At 38.3% G+C, this 22,033-nt stretch overlaps 2 protein-coding genes across 3 annotated transcripts in view; both read left to right on the top strand.

Moving 5' to 3' along the window:
• Positions 1 to 22,033, top strand: part of CTNNA3 (catenin alpha 3) — a 1,846,273-nt gene that overhangs the window by 70,774 nt on the left and 1,753,466 nt on the right. For both annotated transcript variants that reach the window (XM_040242231.1, XM_040242230.1), the window contains exon 3: positions 16,229 to 16,421. In XM_040242231.1, coding sequence (XP_040098165.1) covers positions 16,229 to 16,421 — 193 coding nt within the window. The remainder of the gene's footprint in view (positions 1 to 16,228; positions 16,422 to 22,033) is intronic.
• LOC120865220 (60S ribosomal protein L36a-like) lies at positions 17,137 to 17,560 on the top strand. Its single transcript, XM_040242282.1, has one exon. It carries the CDS (start codon positions 17,176 to 17,178, stop codon positions 17,494 to 17,496), a length of 321 nt encoding a protein of 106 aa, XP_040098216.1. The 5' UTR covers positions 17,137 to 17,175; the 3' UTR covers positions 17,497 to 17,560.

Consider the following 22,033-nt stretch of genomic DNA (forward strand, 5'->3'; position numbering starts at 1 on the left):
TAGTATAATCTGCAGTCAGGAAGGTTGATTCCTCTAGCTCCATCCTTCTTTCTCAAGTCTGCTTTGGCTATTTGGGGTCTTTTGTGTTGCCGTATGGATTGTGAAATTTTTTGTTCTAGTTCTGTGAAAAATGCCATTGGTAATTTGATAGGGATCACATTGAATCTGTAGATTGCATTTGGTAGTATAGTCATTTTCACAATATTGATTCTTCCTACCCAGGAACATGGAGTATCTCTCCATCTGTTTATGTCATCTTTAATTTCTTTCATCAGTGTCTTATAATTTTCTGTGTACAGTTCTTTTGTCTCCTTAGGTAAGTTTATTCCTAGATATTTAATTCTTTTTGTTGCAATGGTGAATGGGATTGATTCCTTAATTTCTCTTTCTGATTTTTTCATTGTTATTATATAGAAATGCAAGTGATTTATGTGTACTGATTTTGTATCATGCAACTTTGCTAAATTCACTGATTAGCTCTAGTAATTTTCTGATACTATCTTTAGGGTTTTCTATGTACAGTATCATGTCATCTGCAAACAGTGAGAGCTTTCCTGCTTCTTTTCCAATCTGGATTCCTTTTATTTCTTTTTCTTCTCTGATTACTGTAGCTAGGACTTCCAGAACTATGTTAAATAATAGTGGTGAAAGTAGACATCCTTGTCTTCTTCCTGATCTTAGGGGTAATGCTTTCAGTTTCTCACCATTGAAAATAATGTTTACTGTAGACTTATCATATATGGCCTTTACTATGTTGAGGTAGGTTTCTATGCCCATTTTTTGAAGAGTTTTAATCATAAATGGGTGCTGAATTTTGCCAAAGGCTTTTCCTGCATCTATTGAGATGATCATATGGTTTTTATCTTTCAATTTGTTAATAGGGTGTATCAGATTGATTGATTTGCATATATTGAAGAATCTTTGCATTCCTGGAATAAACACAACTTGATCATGGTGTATGAGCTTTTGATGTGTTGCTGAATTCTGTTTGCTAAAATTTTGTTGAGGATTTTTGCATCTATGTTCATCAGTTATATTGGCCTGTAGTTTTCTTTTTTTGTGTTGTCTTTGTCTGATTTTGGTATCACGGCAATGGTGGCCTCGTAGAATGAATTTGGAAGTGTTCCTTCCTCTGCAATTTTTTGAAAGAGTTTCAGAAGGATAGGCATTAGCTCTTCTCTAAATGTGTGATAGAATTCTCCTGTGAAATCATTTGGTCCTGGGCTTTTTTTGGGGGGAGATTTTCGATCACAACTTCAATTTTAGTGCTTGTAATTTCTGTTTCTTCCTGGTTCAGTCTTGGAAGATTGAACTTTTCTAAGAATCTGTCCATTTCTTCCAGGTTATCCATTTTATTGCCATATAGTTGTTCATAATAGTCTCTTATAATCCTTTGTATTTCTGCATTGTCTGTTGTAACCTCTTCTTTTTCATTCCTAATTTTGTTGATTTGCTTCTTCTCTCTTTTCTTGATGAGTCTGGCTAAAGGCTTGTCAATTTTGTTTATCTTCTCAAAGAACCAGCTTTTAGTTTGATTAATCTTTGCTATTGTTTCTTTCATTTCTTTTTCATTTATTTCTGCTCAGATCTTTATGATTTCTTTCCTTCTCCTAATTTTGGTTTCTTTTTGTTCTTTTTCCATTTGTTTTAGGTGTAAAGTTAGGCTGTTCGATGTTTTTCTTGTTTCTTGAGGTAGAAATGTATTGCTATAAACTTACCTCTGAGAACTGCTTTTGCTGCATCCCATAGGTTGTAAGTTGTCATGTTTTCATTGCCATTTGTTTCTAGACATTTTTTGATTTCCTTTTTGATTTCTTCAGTAACCTGTTGATTATTTAGAAATGTGTTGTTTAATCTCCATGTGTTTGTGTTTCATACGGTTTTTTTCTTGTAATTGATATCTAGTCTCATAGCATTGTGGTCAGAGAAGATGCTTGATATGATTTCAGTTTTCTTAAATTTACTGAGGTTTAATTTGTGACCCAAGATGTGGTCTCTCCTGGAGAGTGTTCCATGTGCACTTGAGAAGAAGGTGTATTATTCTGCATTTGGATGGAATGTCCTAAAGATATCAATGAGATCCATCTCATATAATGTATCGTGTAAGACTTGTGTTTCCTTATTCATTTTCTGTTTTGATGATTTGTCATTGGTGTAAGTGGGGTGTTAAAGACTCCTACTATTATTGTGTTACTGTCAATTTCTCCTTTTATGTCTGTTAGTATTTGTTTTATGTATTGAGGTGCTCCTATATTGGGTGAACATATGGCAACCCACTCCAGTACTCTTGCCTGGTAAATTCCATGGACAAAGGAGCCTGGTAGGCTACAGTCCATGGGGTTGCAAAGAGTCGGACATGACTAAGCAACTTTACTTACTATGTTGGGTGCATAGAAATTTACAATTGTTATGTCTTCCTCTTGGATTGATCCCTTGATCATTATGTAGAGTCCATCCTTATCTCTTGTAATCTTCTTTTCTGTGTTTTTTTGGTTGGAGCATTTAATCATTTAAAGTAATTATTATTATTTTTTTTTTCTTTTAAAAAATTTATTATTTTACTTTATTATACTTTACAGTACTGTATTGGTTTTGCCATACATCAACATGATTATTGATATATATGTTCCTATTGCCATTTTCTTAATTGTTTGGGGTTGATTTTGTAAATCTTTTTTCTTCTCTTGTATTTCTTGGCTATATAAGTCCATTTAACATTTGGCTTCCCTTGTGGCTCAGCTGGTAAAGAATCTGCCTGCAATGTGGGAGACGTGTTTGATCCTTGGGTTGGGAAGATCCCCTGGAGAAGGGAAAGGCAACCCAGTCCAGTATTCTGGCCTAGAGAATTCCATGGACTATACAGTCCATGGGGGTCACAAAGAGTCAAACATGACTGAGTGACTTTCACTTCACTTCACTTTAAACATTTGTTGTAAAGCTGGTTTGGTGGTACTGAATTCTCTTAACTTTTGCTTGTCCTAAAAGCTTTTGATTTCTCCATCAATTTTGAATGAGATCTTTGCCAGGTGCAGTAATCTTGGTTGTAGATTTTCCCCTTTCAGTACTTTAAATATATCCTGCCATTCCCTTTGGAGAAGGTAATGGCACCCCACTCCAGTACTCTTGCCTGGAAAATCCCATGGACGGAGGAGCCTGGTAGGCTGCAGTCCATGGGGTCGTTAAGAGTCGAACATGACTAAGCGACTTCACTGTCACTTTTCACTTTCATGCATTGGAGAAGGAAATGGCAACCCACTCCAGTGTTCTTGCCTGGAGAATCCCAGGGATGGGAGAGTCTGGTGGGCTGCCGTCTATGGGGTCGCACAGAGTCAGACTGAAGCGACTTAGCAGCAGCAGCAGCAGCAGCAGCAGCAGCAGCAGCAGCAGCAGCAGCAGCAACCATTCCCTTCCGGTCTGCAGAGTTTCTGCTGAAAGAGCAGCTGTTAAGCGTATGGGGTTTCCCTTGTATGTTACTTGTTGCTTCTCCTTTGCTGCTTTTAATATTATTTCTTTGTATTTAGTGTTTGTTTGATTAGTATGTGTCTTGGTGTGTTTCTCCTTGGGTTTATCCTGTATGGGTCTCTTTGTGCCTCTTGGACTTGGTTGACTATTTTCTTTTCCTTGTTGGAGAAATTTTCAACTATCTCTTCAAAAATTTTCTCATACCCTTTCTTTTTCTCTTAATCTTCTGGGACCCCTATTATTTGTAAGTTGGTTTGTTTGATATTGTCCCAGAGGTCTCTGAAACGATCCTCAGTTCTTTTAATTCTTTTTACTTTATTGTGTTCTTCAGAAGTTATTTCCACCATTTTATCTTCCAACTCACTGATTTGTTCTTCTGCTTCAGATATTCTGCTATTGATTCCTTCTAGAGTATTTTTAATTTCAGTTACTGTGTTGTTTGTCTCTGCATGTTTATTCTTTAATTCTAGGTCTTTGTTAATTGATTCTTGCATTTTCTCCAATTTGCTTTCAAGGTTTTTGATCATCTTTACTATCATTATTCTGAATTCTTTTTCAGGTAGTTTGCCTATTTCCTCTTCATTTATTTGGACTTCTGTGTTTCTAGTTTGTTCTTTCATTTGTGTAGTATTTCTCTGCCTTTTATTTTTTTAAACTTATTGTGTTTGAAGTCTCCTTTTCCCAGGCTTCAGAGTTGAATTCTTTCTTCCGTTTGGTTTCTGACCTCTAAGTTTGGTTCAGTGGTTTGTGTAAGGTTCTTATAAGGTGATATTTGTGCTTAATGTTTGTTTGTTTTTCTTCTGATGGGCAAGGCTGAGTGAGGTGGTAATCCTGTCTGCTGATGATTTGCTTTGTATTTTTGTTTTATTTTGTTTGTTTAGATGAGGCATCTTGCATAGGGTGCTATTGGTGGTTGAGTGATGCTGGGTCTTGTATTACAGTGGTTTCCTTCTTGTGAGTTCTCAGTATTTGATATCTTCTAGGGTTAGTTCCAGAGAAGGCAACGGCAACCCACTCCAGTGTTCTTGCCTGGAAAATCCCATGGACAGAGGAGCCTGGTAGGCTGCAGTCCATGGGGTTGCTAGGAGTCAGACACGACTTCACTTTCACTTTCACTTTTTACTTTCATGCACTGGAGAAGGAAATGGCAACCCACTCCAGTGTTCTTGCCTGGAGAATCCCAGGGACGGGAAAGCCTGGTGGGCTGCCATCTATGGGGTTGCACAGAGCTGGACACGACTGCAGCGACTTAGCAGCAGCAGCAGCAGCAGCAGCAGGATTAGTTCTCTGGAATCTAGGGTCTTGGATTCAGTGCTCCCACTCCAAAGGCTCAGGGCTTGATCTCGAGTTTTGCGTGGGTCTATATATTCTTTTCTGCTGGTCAGGTACTCCTATCCACTTTCAACTGGTATTCTTCATGCACTTCTGTGTCTGAAGGTGTATTCCAGATGTATCTGTGGAGAGGGATGTATTCCATATCCATCTACTCCTCCGCCCTCTTGTTCTCTCTGTGCCTGGTCTTTTTATGTAGAGTTTGAAAACAAGCTATGTAGCCTTCTCTCTCTCTCTCTTTTTTTGCTAGAAAAGACTGAATATAAGTATATACTTGTTTCTAGATCACATTGAACTAATCACATCACAAATAAACTATACAAATGGAGATTTGCTTATTCACAATTTGCAAAATCTTGCTTTTCCATGATACTAGACATGGGAAATGACAGAGTATCCCACATTAGTGATTGCCTTTGACTTAAAAACTATCATGTGCTATCACAAAACTTAAATTTTACTTTTGCTTTAGCTACCAGCTTTCTTGGTAACCTAGTACATATCACTCAGCATTGAGGCTCTTAATTTAAGGTTTTGAACATCTAGAATTTCATTCATTTTTAAATTAAGTCAACCACCTTTTATTTATTACTTACAGTACCCTAACTCTGGATTTTCAGGATGAGTCAAGCATGACCCTTTCCCTTGTCGAGTTCCTGGTAAAGCTGGGGAGGCAGTATGTTAATAGTTACAAAAACACTATAATGAGTGGTGTGAGAGGTACATACAGGTGCCTGTGTGAAGGGAGAGTTGTTCTAGGTCAAGGATGCTGTTCCCATTCTGGGCGTAACAAGTAGTTTGTTGTCAAACTCCATGAATGGAAGATCAGAGTGAAAATTTAGTCAAAAGTAAGGTATAAATTGCCTCATAAACCATACTATAGACTTCATCTGAATCATGCTTTGGACGTTATCTTATAGGCATCAGGGAGCTATTGAGGGGTTTTATGCAGCTGCAAATGTGTCACTTTACCTTATACAGAAGTGGCCCTAATGGAAATGTGGGTTAGGGGTAGAGACATGTTGAGGGCCAGAATTACTGCATATACTTTTCATAATGATAGAGTGAGGATAAGGCTGGAATGGAGGCCCTGTTTCTGTGCCATGGGGGTGGCTTAGAGGGAGAGTAGATGAGGGCAGTAATCCAGAGAGCAGAGCTATGGGAGACAATGGCCCTGGGCTGGAGCGGGGAGAGTGACAGAAATGAAAGCTTTTAAGGACATACCATAAAGACCTTGGAGAGGAGGATGAGAGAGAGGGGGTAGCCCAGATGACCCGAGGTAAGAAATACAGATGGATGAAAAGCAGGTTGTGGGAAGAAGGCTTCCACTTTGGCTATGCTGTGTGAAATATCTATTGCCTATTGAATTGAATATTAACTCCTTCCTTGACTTTCAACACTTTCTGTACTCAAGCTGGAACCTACTTCCTGACCTAATTTCTGGCCCAAATTCCTGTTTTTACCCCTCTGCCAAACTTGACTATCTGCTACTCTCAGACAGAAATAATTTCCATCTCTGTTGCTTTGCACATGGCTTGACTTTACCTGGCTTGACTTCCCTTCTGTCTCTCATGCCAGAAGATGATCTGTCTTTAAAGGCTCTTTTTGGAAACACTTCTTAATCCTTATGAATGTTAGTAGTCTCTTCAGCACTTTGCTTTTACTTATAAGTTTAAGCAGCCATTCTGCCTTTTATATTGCAGCTAGTTATGTGTCTTTCTTACTTATATTTCTTTTCTAAATGGCTAGGATATTGTTTTAGACATATGTGCTTAATAAATGTTTATTGGCCAAAAACGAAGATAGTATTTGGTTTGAGAAGAGCACTGAATGTTGATCAAAGGATATGTATTTTCTAGGTTCTCAACACTTCAATCTTTCCCAGTACTTTTGTTAACATAGTGAAGGTTGCTTTTGTAGGAAATAACAGTTGAAATTATTAATGGCTTGTAGAAAGGACCCTTCTCCTTAAGACTGGATGATACCTTTTACTTTAAAAAGTCACTTGCTTTATAATTCTACAATTTCCCCCTACTCTTCTAATTTCTTTCATAATCCTGTTTGAAGTTTTTAGCTAATTAACATGGCTTAAAAGTCTTATTTTTTACTTTACCCATTAAAATTAACTTAAGGAGACAAAGTAATAAAGAAGGCTCCTGTGAGCTATTAGAGAATGGTTAAAATTAAAAATATTTTATCTAATAAGTAAGAAAAGAGATAGCTGTTGACATGGCTTTTTATATTACAGTGATAGTAAAATTTAAAAAAAAGTTAGATTAGGAAAGAATATGGTTTTAGAATATGAATGTGTTACCCAGTTGGCACTAGAGAAGACTTTCTACAGTACTGCCATTTGAGATACTAAGGCATTGCACTAATGTGACAGATGAAAATAGATCACAAACTCATGCCATATTCTGTAATGCTCCTATTGCGCACTAGTGTAGGTCTCTACAGTGGCTGTTGAATCCCTTAGCTGTTGTTCACCCACTAAATTGTGTCCTACTTTTTGCAACCCCATGGACTGCAACATGCCAGGCTCCCCTGTCCTTCACTATTTCCCAGAGTTAGTTCAAACTCATGTCCATTGAATTGATGATTCTATCTAGCCATATTATCCTCTGCTGCCCGCTTCTCCTTTTGCCTTCAATCTTTCCAGCATCAGGGTCTTTTCCCAATGAATCAGCTCTCTGCAGCAGGTGGCCAAAGTGTTGGAGTTTCAGCTTCAACATCAGTCCTTCCAATGAATATTCAGGGTTGATTTCCTTTAGGATTGACTGGTTTGCAGTCCAAGGGACTCTCAAGAGTATGCTCTATTACCACAGTTCAAAAGCAGAAATTCTTTGGTGCTCAGCCTTCTTTATGGTCCAACTCTCACTTATGTATATGACTACTGGAAAAACCATAGCTTTGACTAGATTGACCTTTATTGGCAAAGTGATGTCTGTTTTGTAATACGCTGTCTAAGTTTGTCAGAGCTTTCCTTCCAGGGAGCAAAAGTATTTTATTTTCATGGCTGCAGTCACTGACCACAGTGATTTTGGAGTCCAAGAAAATAAAATCTGTCATTGCTTCCACTTTGCCCCTTCTATTTGCCATGAAGTGATGGAACTGGAAGCCATGATCTTAGTTTTTTTCAATGTTGAGTTTTAAGCCAGCCTTTTCATGCTCCTCTTTCACCTTCATCAGGAAGCTCTTCAGTTCTTCACTTTCTGCCATTAGAGTGGTATCATCTCATCTGAGGTTGTTGATATTTCTCCCAGCAATTTTGATTCCAGCTTGTGATTCATCCAGCCTAGTATTTTGCATGATGTACTCTGCATATGAGTTAAATAAGCAGCGTGACAATATACAGCCTTGTGCTTGTTTCCAAATTTTGAACCAGTCCATTGTTCCATGTCCAGTTCTAACTGTTGCTTCTTGATTTACATACAGGTTTCTTAGGAGGAAGGAAAGGTAGTCTGGTATTCCCATCTCTTTCAGAATTTTCCACAGTTTATTGTGATCCACACAGTCAAAGGCTTTGGTGTAGTCAATAAAGCAGAAGTAGATGTTTTTTCTGGAACTCTCTTACTTTTTTGATGATCCAACAGATATTGGGAATCTGATCTCTGGTTCCTCTTCCTCTTCAAAATGTAATTTGTATGTTTGGAAGTTCTTGGTCCCTGTACTGCTGAAGGCTAGCTTATAGGATTTTGACCATAACTTTATTAGCATGTGAAACTAGAACAGTTGTACAGTAGTTTAAATATTCTTTAGCATTGCCCTTCTTTGGGACTGGAATGGAAACTGACCTTTACCAGTCCTGTGGCCACTGCTGAATTTTCCAAATTTGCTGACATATTGAGTGCAGCACTTTAACAGCATCATCTTTTAGGATTTGAAATAGCTCAGCTGGAATTCTATAATCTCCATTAGCTTTGTTCATTGTAATGCTTTCTAAGGCCCACTTGAAGTCACATTCCAGGATATCTGGTTCTAGATGAGTGATCACACCATTGTGGTTATCTGGGTCATTAAAATCTCTTTGTATTCTTCCCAAAAAGAATCTGTGTATAAAATCTGTGTATTCTTGCCATTTCTTGTTAATGTCTTTTGCTTTGTTTGGTTAGGTCCTTGCTGTTTCTGTTCTTTACTGTGTCCATCTTTGTATGAAATGTTCCCTCGGCTTCTCTGATTTTCTTGGAGAGATCTCTAGTCTTTTCCATTCCATTGTTTTCCTTTATTTCTTTTCATTGTTCTTTTAAGAAAACCTTCTTATCTCTCCTAGCTATTCTTTGGAACTCAGTATTCAGTTGGGTGTGCATGCGTGCCCAATCACTTCAGTCGTGTCCGACTCTTTGCAACACTGTGAACTGGAGCCTGCCAGGCTTCTCTGTCCATGGATTCTCCAGGTAAGAATACTGGAGAGGGTTGCCATGTCCTCTTCCAGGGGATCTTTCTGACCCAGGGATCGAAACCATGTCTCCTGTGTAATTCTTTATTGCTGAACTACCAGAGAAGCCCTCAGTTGGGTATATCTTTCCCTTTCTCCCTTGCCTTTCACTTCTCTTCTCTTCTTTCCTCAACTATCTGTATGGCCACCTCAGACAACGACTTTGCTTTCTTGCATTTTTTTTTTTTTTTTTTTTTACTTTGGGATAGTTTTGAACACTACCTCCTATACAATGTTATGGACCTCTGTCCGTAGTTCTTCAGGCACTCTTGTCTACCAGAGCTAATCCCTTGAATCTATTCATCACCTTCACTGTATAATCATAAGGACTTGATTTAGGTCATACCTAAATGGTTTAGTGGTTTTCCCTACTTTCTTCAATTTAAGTCTGAATCTTGTATTAAGAAGCTGATGATCTGAGCCACAGTCAGCTCCAGGTCTTGTTTTTACTGACTGTGTAGAGCTTCTCCATCTTTGGTTGTAAAGAATATAATCAATCTGATTTTAGTGTTGACAGTTTTCTGATGTCCATGCGTAGAGTCATCTGTTGTGTTGTTGGAAAAGGGTGTTTGCTATGGTCAATGTGTTCTCTTTACAAAACTCTGTTAGCCTTTACCCTGCTTCATTCTGTACTCCAAGGCCAAACTTGCCTATTACTCCAGGCATCTCTTGACTTCCTACTTTTGCATTCCAATCCCCTATGGTGAAAAGGACATCCTTTTTGATATTAGTTCTAGAACTTCTTGTAGGTCTTTATAGAACTGGTCAACTTCTTTGGGATCAGTGGTTGGGACATAGACTTGGATTACTGTGATATTGAATGGTTTGCCTTGGAAATGAACAGAGATCATTCTGTCATTTTTGAGACTGTGCTCTTGCACTACATTTCATACTCTTTTGTAAACTATGAGGACTATTCCATTTCTTCTGAGGGATTCTAGCCCACAGTAGTAGACATAATGGTTATCTGAATTAAATTCACCCATTCCTGTCCTGATTCCTAAGATGTTGATGTTTGCTTTTGCCATTTCCTACTTGACTACATCCAATATACCTTGATTTATGGACCTAACATTCCAGATTCCTATGCTATATATATATACATATATATATATATATATATGGCAGCTCTGGACTTTATTTTCACCATCAGACATATCTACAACTGAGTGTTGTTTCTGCTTGGCCCAGCAGCTCCATTCTTCCTGAAGCTATTAGTAATTGTCCTCTGCTCTTTCCCTGTAGCATATTGGACACCCTCCCATCTGGGAGAGGAGTTCATCTTCTGATGTCATATATTTTTTACCTTTTGATAGTGTTAATGGGGTTCTGTGGTGAGAGTAACTGGACTGGTTTGCCATTTCCCCCTCCAGTTGACCACATTTTGTCAGAACTCTTCATTATGACCTGTGCATCTTGGGTAGCCCTGCACAACATGGCTAATAGCTTCACTTGAGTTATGCAAGCCCCTTCACAAGGCTGTGTTCCACGAAGGGGTAGTTCCCTAGCATATCAATTTAATTTTCAGTATCTTTGGGGTACCTAGAAAAGCATACATGAACTAGGAAAGATTAGAAAACCCCTTTTTTTTGTACTCTAAATTTTAATGTATAAGTGTTACACACCATTAAAATACCCCTGGTATTATGGAATTATGCATGAGCAGAATGCATAAAGTAAGAAATTTCTTCTTTTTATATTACTGCTGCTGCTAAGTCACTTCAGCCGTGTCCAACTCTGTGTGACCCCATAGATGGCAGCCCACCAGGCTCCGCTGTCCCTGGGGTTCTCCAGGCAAAAGCATTGGAGTGGGTTGCCATTTCCTTCTCCAATGCATGAAAATGAAAAGTGAAAGTGAAGAGACTCAGTCGTGTCTGACTCTTATCTCTAATTTAGGACCACATCAGTGTGGAGCTGATTCTGTATCTATGATGAAGGTGTGTCTGTAGCCTAGAACAAATTTATAGACTGAAGAAAAGTGAATAAAACCCAAGTTCTTTAAGAGCTGTACACCTGAGGTCAAAGACTTTCCATTTGAGAAGGACTATGTAAGTCTGCTCTCTAGGTTATGACCAACCTAGATAGCATGTTGAAAAGCAGAGACGTTACTTTGCCAACAAAGGTCCGTCTAGTCAAGGCTATGGTTTTTCCTGTGGTCATGTATGCATGTGAGAGTTGGACTGTGAAGAAGGCTGAGCACCGAAGAAGTGATGCTTTTGAACTGTGGTGTTGAAGAAGACTCTTGAGAGTCCCCTGGACTGCAAGGAGATCCAACCAGTCCATTCTGAAGGAGATCAGCCCTGGGATTTCTTTGGAAGGAATGATGCTAAAGCTGAAAGTCCAGTACTTTGGCCACCTTATGCGAAGAGTTGACTCATTGGAAAAGACTCTGATGCTGGGAGGGATTGGGGGCAGGATGAAAAGGGGACAACGGAGGATGAGATGGCTGGATGGCATCACTGACTCAATGGACATGAGTCGGAGTGAACTCCAGGAGTTGGTGATGGACAGGGAGGCCTGGTGTGCTGCAATTCATGGGGTCCCAGTCAGACACGACTGAGCGACTGAACTGAGCTGAACTGATGTAAGTCTGATAAAGAAGGAAAGAGGTCAGTTTTGCACAGTGGTAAAAAGAAAGATTAGCAAGATCTGAACTTGGATCCTACATTAGAATAATCTTTGCTATAAATTCCAATAAAGTTTTTGTGTTCCTGGTATATCACTCATTTTGTGCTGGAAAAGAAACAAGAATTATTTTACAAAATAGCTTCAGGCTAATTTTTACTGTTTGCTGGTAGAAGAGATGGGAGATGTTTTCAGAAAACATATGCACCCTCCAGCCCTTGGTGAGAATCATCTACTTTCAGGGGTCAGGGTCATCTATGTGAAAGTGAAGTTGCTCAGTCGTGTCCAACTTTTGCAACCCCATGGATTATACAGTCCATGGAATTCTTCAGGCCAGAATACTGGAGTGGGTAGCCTTTCCCTTCTCCAGGGATCTTCCCAACCCAGGGATTGAACCCAGGTCTCCCGCATTGCAGGTGAATTCTTTACCAGCTGAGCCACAAGGGAAGCCCCACGGGTCACTTATGACAGTTGGTTAGATCCCCATAGGTGATTTGGGGTTAAAAAAAAGTTTTAGCTTTCTATATTTTTATATCCCAAGGCCTACTACATCATATTTACTTTTTGAAATAAAATGAATCATTGAAAGCATCATGACTTTAGTTTAGTCAGTATTAAATAACTATATTGGGGTATTTAAAAAGAAGATTTAGGTTAAACCTGAACAACTTGCAAGGTAAAATTGCATTTTTTTTTTTTGATGGAAGCACAATGTTCTTTTCACATTTCCTACTTCTCTGGCATTTATTATAAGGAACAAAGCATTTCTGGAATGCTCATTTTAATTTGAAAGCTCAGGCTATTCTATGGAAAACATTTGGCACTTGGAGGATCTGAACAGTAATAGAGGAATGTTCAGTGGGAAGCATCATGATCTGTGGCACTTAAAATAAATTCTGAAGGAACATTTTAGACAATGATACTTATTGTTCATTTAAAACAAAGGTTTTAAGCAAGGTGATGTAATTTGTCTTAATCTGGACAAGAATCTTTTAACTTGATATATAAATTATACTGATAATAGCAAGATACTTGTCTTTTGGAATATGTGAAAACCCATGTAATAAACTAGACATTATCATCTTTACATAATGCACAATAAAGACATGTGGCCCTATTTGACTGCTTGTAAAGCACACAGAATGTGCTTTGTTAATTGACTCCTTCACATTTAGCTTGGAGGACCCTATGAGCAAGATATAGATAGACCCAGAGAGAACATCTTTGACAAGGATCTCATGGGGATGGACTAGAAAACACACGTTAAATACCATCCAACACTTGTGTCATATTTTGTCTTAAAAAACACTTTACATTATTTAAACTTCATATAATCTTACAGGATAATATGATTATTATCATTTTCCAAGAAAGGAAATAAATGCTTGCTATAAGGGAAATCCACTCTGGGTTGTGAATATGGGAATACAGCAAACTAAAGAGGAAGGTTTGTAGGACAGAGGAGGGGAATAAAAGGGCAGATGAAAATTATTTTCATCCATATATTTCCCCTGTAGCTTGTGAGTTCTTTCTCAGTTGAGTTTAATTCAGTCACTTAGTCATATCCAGCTCTTTGCGACCCCATGGACTGCAGCACACCCGGCTTCCCTGTCCGTCACCAACTCCCTTCTCAGTTCTTGGCTAAGAACTGGATCCAGTTAGTCAAACAAACAAATATTTAATGCTCCATTAATAATAAACAAGCAAAGTCTCCAGGGGCTGCAGAACAGGAAAGATTATGTATAGTCTGTTGTCAAAGTGTTGCACATGATTGTCAAAAGCCTTGGCTCTTTGATGACATACAGAACCTAGCTTTCAACAAGAGTTTCAGATCTTTTTTAAGTAGTGGATACAAATGTCTTTTTCTTCTCTACAATGGGGATCTTCATGTTTTGCTTATGAAAATGTTAACCATATTTAGTTACTGGGATTCAAGGTTTAATTAAGTGGATATTTTTCACAATGTAATTTTGTATAAGGTTTTGTTTCCAAATACAGATACTTAATTTCTGTTTCCAAACAATGTTGTTGTCATGAGTTTATCCTTTTTTAAAAAAAATTATTTGCTTACTTTTATTTTGGTTGCACTGGGTCTTTGTTGCTGCATGTGGGCTTTTGCTAGTTGCAAAGAGCAGGGGCTACTCTCTAGCTGTGGTGTGCAGGCTTCTCGTTGCGGTGGCTTTCTTGTTGTGGAACATGGACTCTAGGCACATGGGCTTCAGTAGTTGTAGTGCTTGGACTCACTAGTTGTGGCTCACAGGGCCCTAGAATGTGCAGGCTTTGGTAGTTGTGCCGAGTAGGCTCAGTAGTGGTGTATGGGCTCAGTTGCCCTGCAGCATGTAGAATCTTCCTGGACCAGGGATCGAACCTGTGTCCCCTGCATTGGCAGGAAGATTTCTATCCACTGTACCGCTAGGGAAGTTTGGGTTTATTTTTATTTTAGCAAATCTGCAAATGTAATACATGCTCACTATTAGCATATTCAGGCAATTTAAAATATAGACATTAAAAAGTTTCTCTGTTCGAAAGAGAAAGATAAATATCATATACTAATGCATATATATGGAATATAGAAAGATGGTACTGATGAATTTATTTGCAGGGCAGCAATGGGAAAAACAGACATAGAGAACAGACTTATGGACATCAGCGAGAGGGGAGGAGAGGATGAAATGTATATAGAGAGTAACATGGAAACTTAAATTACCATATGTAAAATAGATCACCAATGGGAATTTGTTGTATGACTGAGGAGCTCAAACAGGGACTCTGTATCAATCTAGAGGGGTGGATTGGGGAGGGAGATGGGTAGGAGGTTCAAGAGGGAGGGGACATATGTATACCTGTGGCTGATTCATGTTGATGTTTGACAGAAAACAACAAAATTCTGTAAAGCAATTATCCTTCAATTAAAAAATAAATTAATTAACAAAAAAGTTCATTGGTTCAATTACTCCATTCATTAAGTCATTTATATAAGAAACACTTATTGAACAACTACTTTATGTTGAAGTTGATGCTTGCTCCTTGGAAGAAAAGCTATGACAAACCTCAAGAGTGTATTACAAAGCAGAGACATCACTTTGCTGACAAAGGTCCATATAGTCTAAGCTTTGGTTTTTCCAGTAGTCATGTACGGATGTGAGAGTTGGACCACAAAGAAGACTGAGCACTAAAGAATTGGTGCTTTCAAATTGCGGTGCTGGGGAAGACTGTTGAGAGTCTTTTGGACAACTAGGAGATCAAACCAGTCATTCCTAAAGGAAATAAACCCTGAATATTCATTGGAAGGACTGATGCTGAAACTGAAGCTTCAATACTTTGGCCACCCAATGCGAAGAGCCGATTCATTGGAAAAGACCTTGATGCTGGGAAAGATTGAGGGCAAGAGAGGAAGGGAATGACAGAAGTTGAGATGGTTGGATGACATCACTGACTTAATGGAAGTGAGTTTGAGCAAGCTCTGGGAGATAGTGAAGGACAGGGAAGCCTGGTGTGCTGCAGTCCATGGGGTCACAGAGTCTGACATGACTTAGTGACTTAACAACCACCACCACCACCACAACTTTCATGCAGTGTTCTGAGTGCGGGAGAAAAAAACACATTTCCTGTTTTCACGGAGTTAACATTTTGTGTTGGAAGGATGCAATAAACATATATGAACAAAAAATATCAGGCTCTGTAATGTCCCGAAGAAGTATAAAGGGGAGTGAGGGAACAGAGTGGAAGAGGATGAGGACTGGGGTGGTTAGGAAAGGCTTCTTGGTAAGACACGTTGAAGGGGATCTGAGTGTTGGGGAGGCCAACTGAGTTAGGGGATGCTGTAGGAGAGAGGTAAGAGTTTACAAAGAGCCAGAATGTAGGTCATAGTGAGACCCTGGGTTTTGTCCTCCTTAGACAGCCACTGGTTTACATGTTTCAGAGTGATTCTGCACCACACCCCCACACACATTAGTAATCTCTTTTCTTAATCTAAATATATTACTACCTACTGACTTAACTGTAATTATTTTTGCCTCCCTCTTAATGTAGATTGCTGGGTACAAAGTGATATAAATAATCATTTGACATATATATTTATCAAATAATATATACATGGATATTATATATAATATATTTTGCATTGTTTCAATAGTAAAACTCGACGAGATTCCTTTCTTCCTTCCTTTCTTTCTTCCTATCTTTAGTTGGGAAGTCCGTGGTAGCTGATAATATTGCTATTGGTAACTTGACTTGACTTTTGGGAATGTACTAGTAGTAATGGGAATGAATCATGTTATTACGAAACACTTCTTTTTGTTCTGGTCTATGATATCCCAGGACTGTTCCTCTTGCAATTTATCTGATGAGTGATTTGTGTTTTTCTAATTTTAGGTTACTACACTTGTAAATTGTCCCCAGAATCCTTCCAACAGGAAAAAAGGACGTTCAAAAAGAGCCAGAGTCCTTCTAGCTTCGGTGGAGGAAGCAACTTGGAATTTATTAGACAAGGGAGAGAAGATCGCTCAGGAAGCCACAGTTTTAAAGGAAGAACTTACTGAGGCACTTGAGGAAGTTCGCAAAGAAAGTGAGTACTCTAGTCCTGGTTGGAAGCAACTGCATATCCTTATGGGATTAGGTACTGAATTAGATTTGAGTGTTGTGTTTTAGTTGATTTGAGTTTAATTAGTCTTTTGTTGAGCTCTGAGGAGCTAACTGTGGGCAACAGAGTGGCTCGTTAGGCAGCTCCAAGGCTCAGAGCTCCTGATTCTTCCTTTATTTGTTCTCCTCACACCATAGTTTAGCCATAATAAACAGAGAAATGTACACTTTTTGTCATGAAATGAGAAATGACTAATGAAGCTGAAGACATCTTTTCCTATACATAAAAAAATTGTCAGTTTCCTTGTAAACAATTGGAGATAGAAGCTTCAGACCTGGCCACCCTAGAGGTACATTTTTCATTTTTCTGGAGGTTTATATTTCCTAAACATAAAAATTGTTTTGCATAAACTATGTATAACTTACGTTGCTGCTGTGTTACTAGTACACAATAAGGGGAAATGTAGTGGGAGTGATAAATCAGGAGCTTGATATGAACATAGGCATACTACTATATATAAGACAGATAACGAACAAGGACCTACTGTATAGCACAGGGAACTCTACTCAATATTCTATGATAACCTATATGAGGAAAGAATCTAGAAAAGAGTGAATATATGTATATGTACAACCGAATCACTTTGCTGTACACTTGAAATAAACATAACATTTTAAATCAACTATCCTCCAGTTAAAAGACCACACACACTTTCTGTGGTGGTATCGCTCTCGCAAACATGGTGAACGTTCCCAAAACCCGCCGGACTTTCTGTAAGAAGTGTGGGAAGCACCAGCCCCACAAAGTGACACAGTGCAAGAAGGGCAAGGATTCTCTGTTTGCCCAGGGAAAGCGGTATTATGACAGGAAACAGAGTGGCTATGGTGGGCAGACTAAGCCGATTTTCCAGAAAAAGGCTAAAACTACAAAGAAGATTGTACTGAGGCTTGAATGTGTTGAGCCCAACTGTAGATTGAAGAGAATGCTGGCTATTAAGAGATGCAAGCATTTTGAGCTGGAAGGCGATAAGAAGAGAAAGGGGCAAGTGATCCAGTTTTGAGCTTCATATTTTGTTTTATTATGAAGACAATAAAAATGCCATCAATAAAATCCTCTTATTTATGCTTAAAAAACCCCCCCACACACAAAATTACATACTAAAAGCATGTATTTCACCTTTTGATATTTTGAATAGTTTTTAAAAAACATTTTAATTTATTTTTAATTGAAGGATAATTGCTTTACAATATTGTTAGTTTCTGCCATACATCAGCATGAATCAGCCAAAGGTATACATACATCTCCCTCTTGGAACTCCCTCCCACCTCCCACCCCATCCCACGCCCCCTCAGTTGTCACAGAGCACTGATTTGAGCTCCCTGAGTCATACAGCAAAATTCTCACTAGCTATCTATTTTACATATGGTAGTGTATATATTCGGAGAAGGCAATGGCACCCCACTCCAGCACTCTTGCCTGGAAAATCTCATGGATGGAGGACCCTGGTGGGCCACAGTCCATGGGGTCGCTAAGAGTCGGCCACGACTGAGTGACTTCACTTTCACTTTTCACTTTCATGCATTGGAGAAGGAAATGGCAACCCACTCCAGTGTTCTTGCCTGGAGAATCCCAGGGATGGGGGAACCTGGTGGGCTGCCATCTATGGGGTCGCACAGAGTCGGACATGACTGAAACAACTTAGCAGCAGCAGCAGTGTATATATTTCCTTGAATAATTTTATAAAGAATATATTATTAGCAGGCTATTTTATAAAGAACTGAACAATACTCTTTTAGTTAGTGGATTGATTTTATATATCAGCATGTGTTAGGAGCTATTTTGAGAGCATAAAAGAAGCAAATTTTCTTGTTCAGCTTCTTAAAAGAAACCTGGAGGTATTCATATACTTCCCTCTCCCCATCCCAAACATAATTTTAAGAAGATCAGGGAATTTTTAGTAATTAAATAATTAAAATGAATAGTTAACCACAATAAACTTTAGGTCAAATACAATTTTTTTGGTTATATATGTTATATGTGTGCATGCAGTTGCTTCAATTGTATTCAACTCTTTACAGCTCTATGGACCATAGCCTGCCAGGCTCCTCTGTCCATAGGTTTCTCCAGGCAGGAATAGTGGAGTGGGTTGCCATGCCCTCCTCCAGGAGATCTTCCCTACCCTGGGATCTAACCTGATCTCTTATATCTCCTGCATTGGCAGGCAGGTTTTTTGTTCTTTTTTTTTTTTTAACCTTTATTGCCACCTGGGAAGCCCATATATATTATATATGATTTATATATTAAAGAGATTCTTTGGAAAATATATAAAAAACATGTCTAAGATAATTTGAAATAAATTCATCATTCCTCCTTGCTCCCTACCACCTCAGACCCATTTTTTCTCCTGTCCTATCTGCCATAGTATTGTCATCCACTTAGTTACCAAATCAGTTAGACTTTTTGTTTTTATTCTACCCCTCTCTTCCAATTAGTCTCCAAGTTTAACAAATTCTTCTTTTGTTTCTCAGATCTGTTCTCTCTTCTCCATTGTTAATGTTGCCTTCTGAATTTTGGATTACTGCCTTAGCCTTGCCCAATACCAAAGCCAAATGTGTTTTTTAAAAAGTAAAATATACTCCACTGTAGATTTGTTTTGCATTTCTCTAATAATGAGTGATGTGGAGCATCTTTTCATGTGCTCAAATCTGGTGCTTTGTGACTACCTAGAATGGTGGGATGGTATGGGAGGAGGGAGGGGGTTCAAGAGGGAGAGGACATATGTATGCCTATGGCTGATTCATGTTGATGTATGGCAGAAGCCAACACAATAATGTAAAGCAATTATCCTTCAATTAAAAATAATAAATTAAAAAAAGAAAATATACTTATTTTACTTCCCTGCTTAAAATCCTTTTAGTAACTTTTGAAGGATTAGGATTGTCTTTCTGGATAAAGTTCAAACTTTTACACTCAGCTCCCACAACGTTCCACGTTTGGCTTCTACCCTTCTCTCCTTTCTCTTTTTATTTTTTGGCTGTACAGTAGCGTGGCGTGTGGGATCTTAGTTCCTTGGTTAGGGATCGAACCTGTGCCCACTGCAGTGGAAGCACAGAATTTTAACCACTGGACCACCAGAGAAGTCTCTAGACTCAACTTCTTAAAGGTGGCAAGCACCACATTTATTTGATACATAACATACCTGATAAATGTTTGTTAAATAAAAAAAGAACCTAAGCATCATTTTATATTATAAAAATTTATAAGTATTTTTGCCTGTTTTTATGAAAAATTTTCTTTCATAGTTATGGTTTCTTTGCTAAGTCTTTGGAAAGAATATGAACCCTATTTGGTACCCTTTCTCTCAGAAAATGTGATCTATTTGCCAATGTAGTTTCCATAAATCACCTGGCAGTAAATATGTAAGACACTGATCTTTCTTAGAAGAGAATAATAATTGTAATAATTGTCAGGAAATGGTATTTGCTTTTTTTTAAAAAACAGTAATCAACACTTTTAGCTCAACAAAAGTAAATTATTTTAAGGAAAAGTTCTCAAAGAGAAGTCTCTTTGGATTCTAGAATTATGCAATGTATCCCTCACTGTGTTCTGTGATAATGTGTGAAATACATATACATGGCATATGCTATATACACAACAAATACATTTGGTTAAAGATCACCAAGTGCTTTATACTCCTAATCTTTTTGACCAACTTCCAAATTGAATTACTGCCACTAGTGTGTAGGAGGAAGGCAGTGAAATGGCAAATGGTTCTGGAATTTGGGGAATGGCCAATGCTTATCTTGTGGATAGCAGAGATAGTGACAGTGAGAGCACTGTTCTCAAAAACTTGGAAGGAATTTAGCTCAGTGGTGGAGTTGAAGTATCAGAAGAATGAGTTCTGATCCAAGTAACTCTGTATAATACTAGAGACATATTTTAAAAATTTCCTGCTTTCATTCTTCTTCTTCTTCTTTTTTTTTTTTTGAGGGCTTTGTCTAGTGTCATGGGAAATAGATGGGGAAACAGTGGAAACAGTGTTTATCCTTTTGGGCTCCAAAAGCACTGCAGATGGTGACTGCAGCCATGAAATTAAAAGACACTTACTCCTTGGAAGAAAAGTTATGACCAACCTAGATAGCATATTGAAAAGCAGAGACATTACTTTGCCAATAAAGGTCTGTTTAGTCCAGGCTATGGTTTTTCCAGTGGTCATGTATGGATGCGAGTGTTGGACTGTGAAGAAAGCTGAGCACCAAAGAATTGATGCTTTTGAACTGTGGTGTTGGAGAAGACTCTTGAGAGTCCCTTGGACTGCAAGGAGATCCAACCAGTCCATTCTAAAGGAGATCAGTCCTGGGTGTTCTTTGGAAGGAATGATGCTAAAGCTGAAACTCCAGTACTTTGGCCACCTCATGTGAAGAGTTGACTCATTGGAAAAGACTGTGATGATTGGAGGGATTGGGGGCAGGAGGAGAAGGGGACGACAGAGGATGAGATGGCATCACCAACTTGATGGATGTGAGTTTGAGTGAACTCTGGGAGTTGGTGATGGACAGGGAGGCCTGGTGTGCTGCGATTCATGGGGTCGCAAAGAGTCGGACACGACTGAGCGACTGAACTGAACTGTCTAGTGTCATAATGTGAAGGAGTTTTGAAGAGCAAATGATAAGTTTAGTACTTTTGAAAGAGTGAGGAATACTGCAAGTAGAGGGTATTTTTATCTATACTGTATTGACTTATTTTCAAGAAGAATTCTGACAATAATTTAGAATTTTTTAATAATAAAACGGTATAATTTATATAGCCTTATTATAGGAGTCTCTTTTATTTTGTTTTACTGCCTTCTGTGGCTTTAGCTAGACAGTCAAAGTGATAAATAAAATGGGCATTTGGTTACCTAAAGAAGCTGCTTGTAGAAGATAGTATATGGATAGTATTGGGGGAGAATGGTGAAAGGAAATGTGGAACTGTCAAGATCCAGAAACTGTGGTCCATGTGTTGATTATATATGGTCACTCATAACCTAATAGATCTTTTACAGTGGTAAAGTATTAAATCTGGTACTAAATCGTTTTAGAATATTCATGTAACAGTTACCTAGGAATTAGCTAAGAATTATTTATAATATCTGGATTACATTTTTTTGCCTATTTGCTACTTTTGTGTAACCTTTGCTCTTCTACAACAGACATTGTTTCTAAGTCATACAATTGCTTGTATAATATTTAAGGGATTTTTAGTGGTTTATTACAAAAAATACACGTTGTCAAACAACTCAATATATTGTCATTGTGAATATATGAATATAACTTCTACCTGGAAGTATGTTCAATAATAGAACAATAGAATATATAGAATATGTAGAATAACAATAAATAACAATAGAAATATATAGAAATAAATAAATAACAATAGAATATATAGAATAACAATAATAGAGTAACAGAATAAAAAATAGAACAATACTAGAACCCTAGATGGAGAAGGCAATGGCACCCCACTCCAGTCTTCTTGCCTGGAAAATCCCATGGACGACCTGGTAGGCTGCAGTCCATGGGGTCGCGAACAGTTGGACACGACTGAGCGACTTCACT

Source organism: Oryx dammah, unplaced genomic scaffold, assembly GCF_014754425.2.
Source record: "Oryx dammah isolate SB20612 unplaced genomic scaffold, SCBI_Odam_1.1 HiC_scaffold_6, whole genome shotgun sequence".
NCBI classification, from domain to species: domain Eukaryota; kingdom Metazoa; phylum Chordata; class Mammalia; order Artiodactyla; family Bovidae; genus Oryx; species Oryx dammah.

Bases quoted from the DNA above. Each gene is read 5' to 3' on its own strand.
- LOC120865220 (XM_040242282.1), top strand. From the start codon at position 17,176: ATGGTGAACGTTCCCAAAACCCGCCGGACTTTCTGTAAGAAGTGTGGG.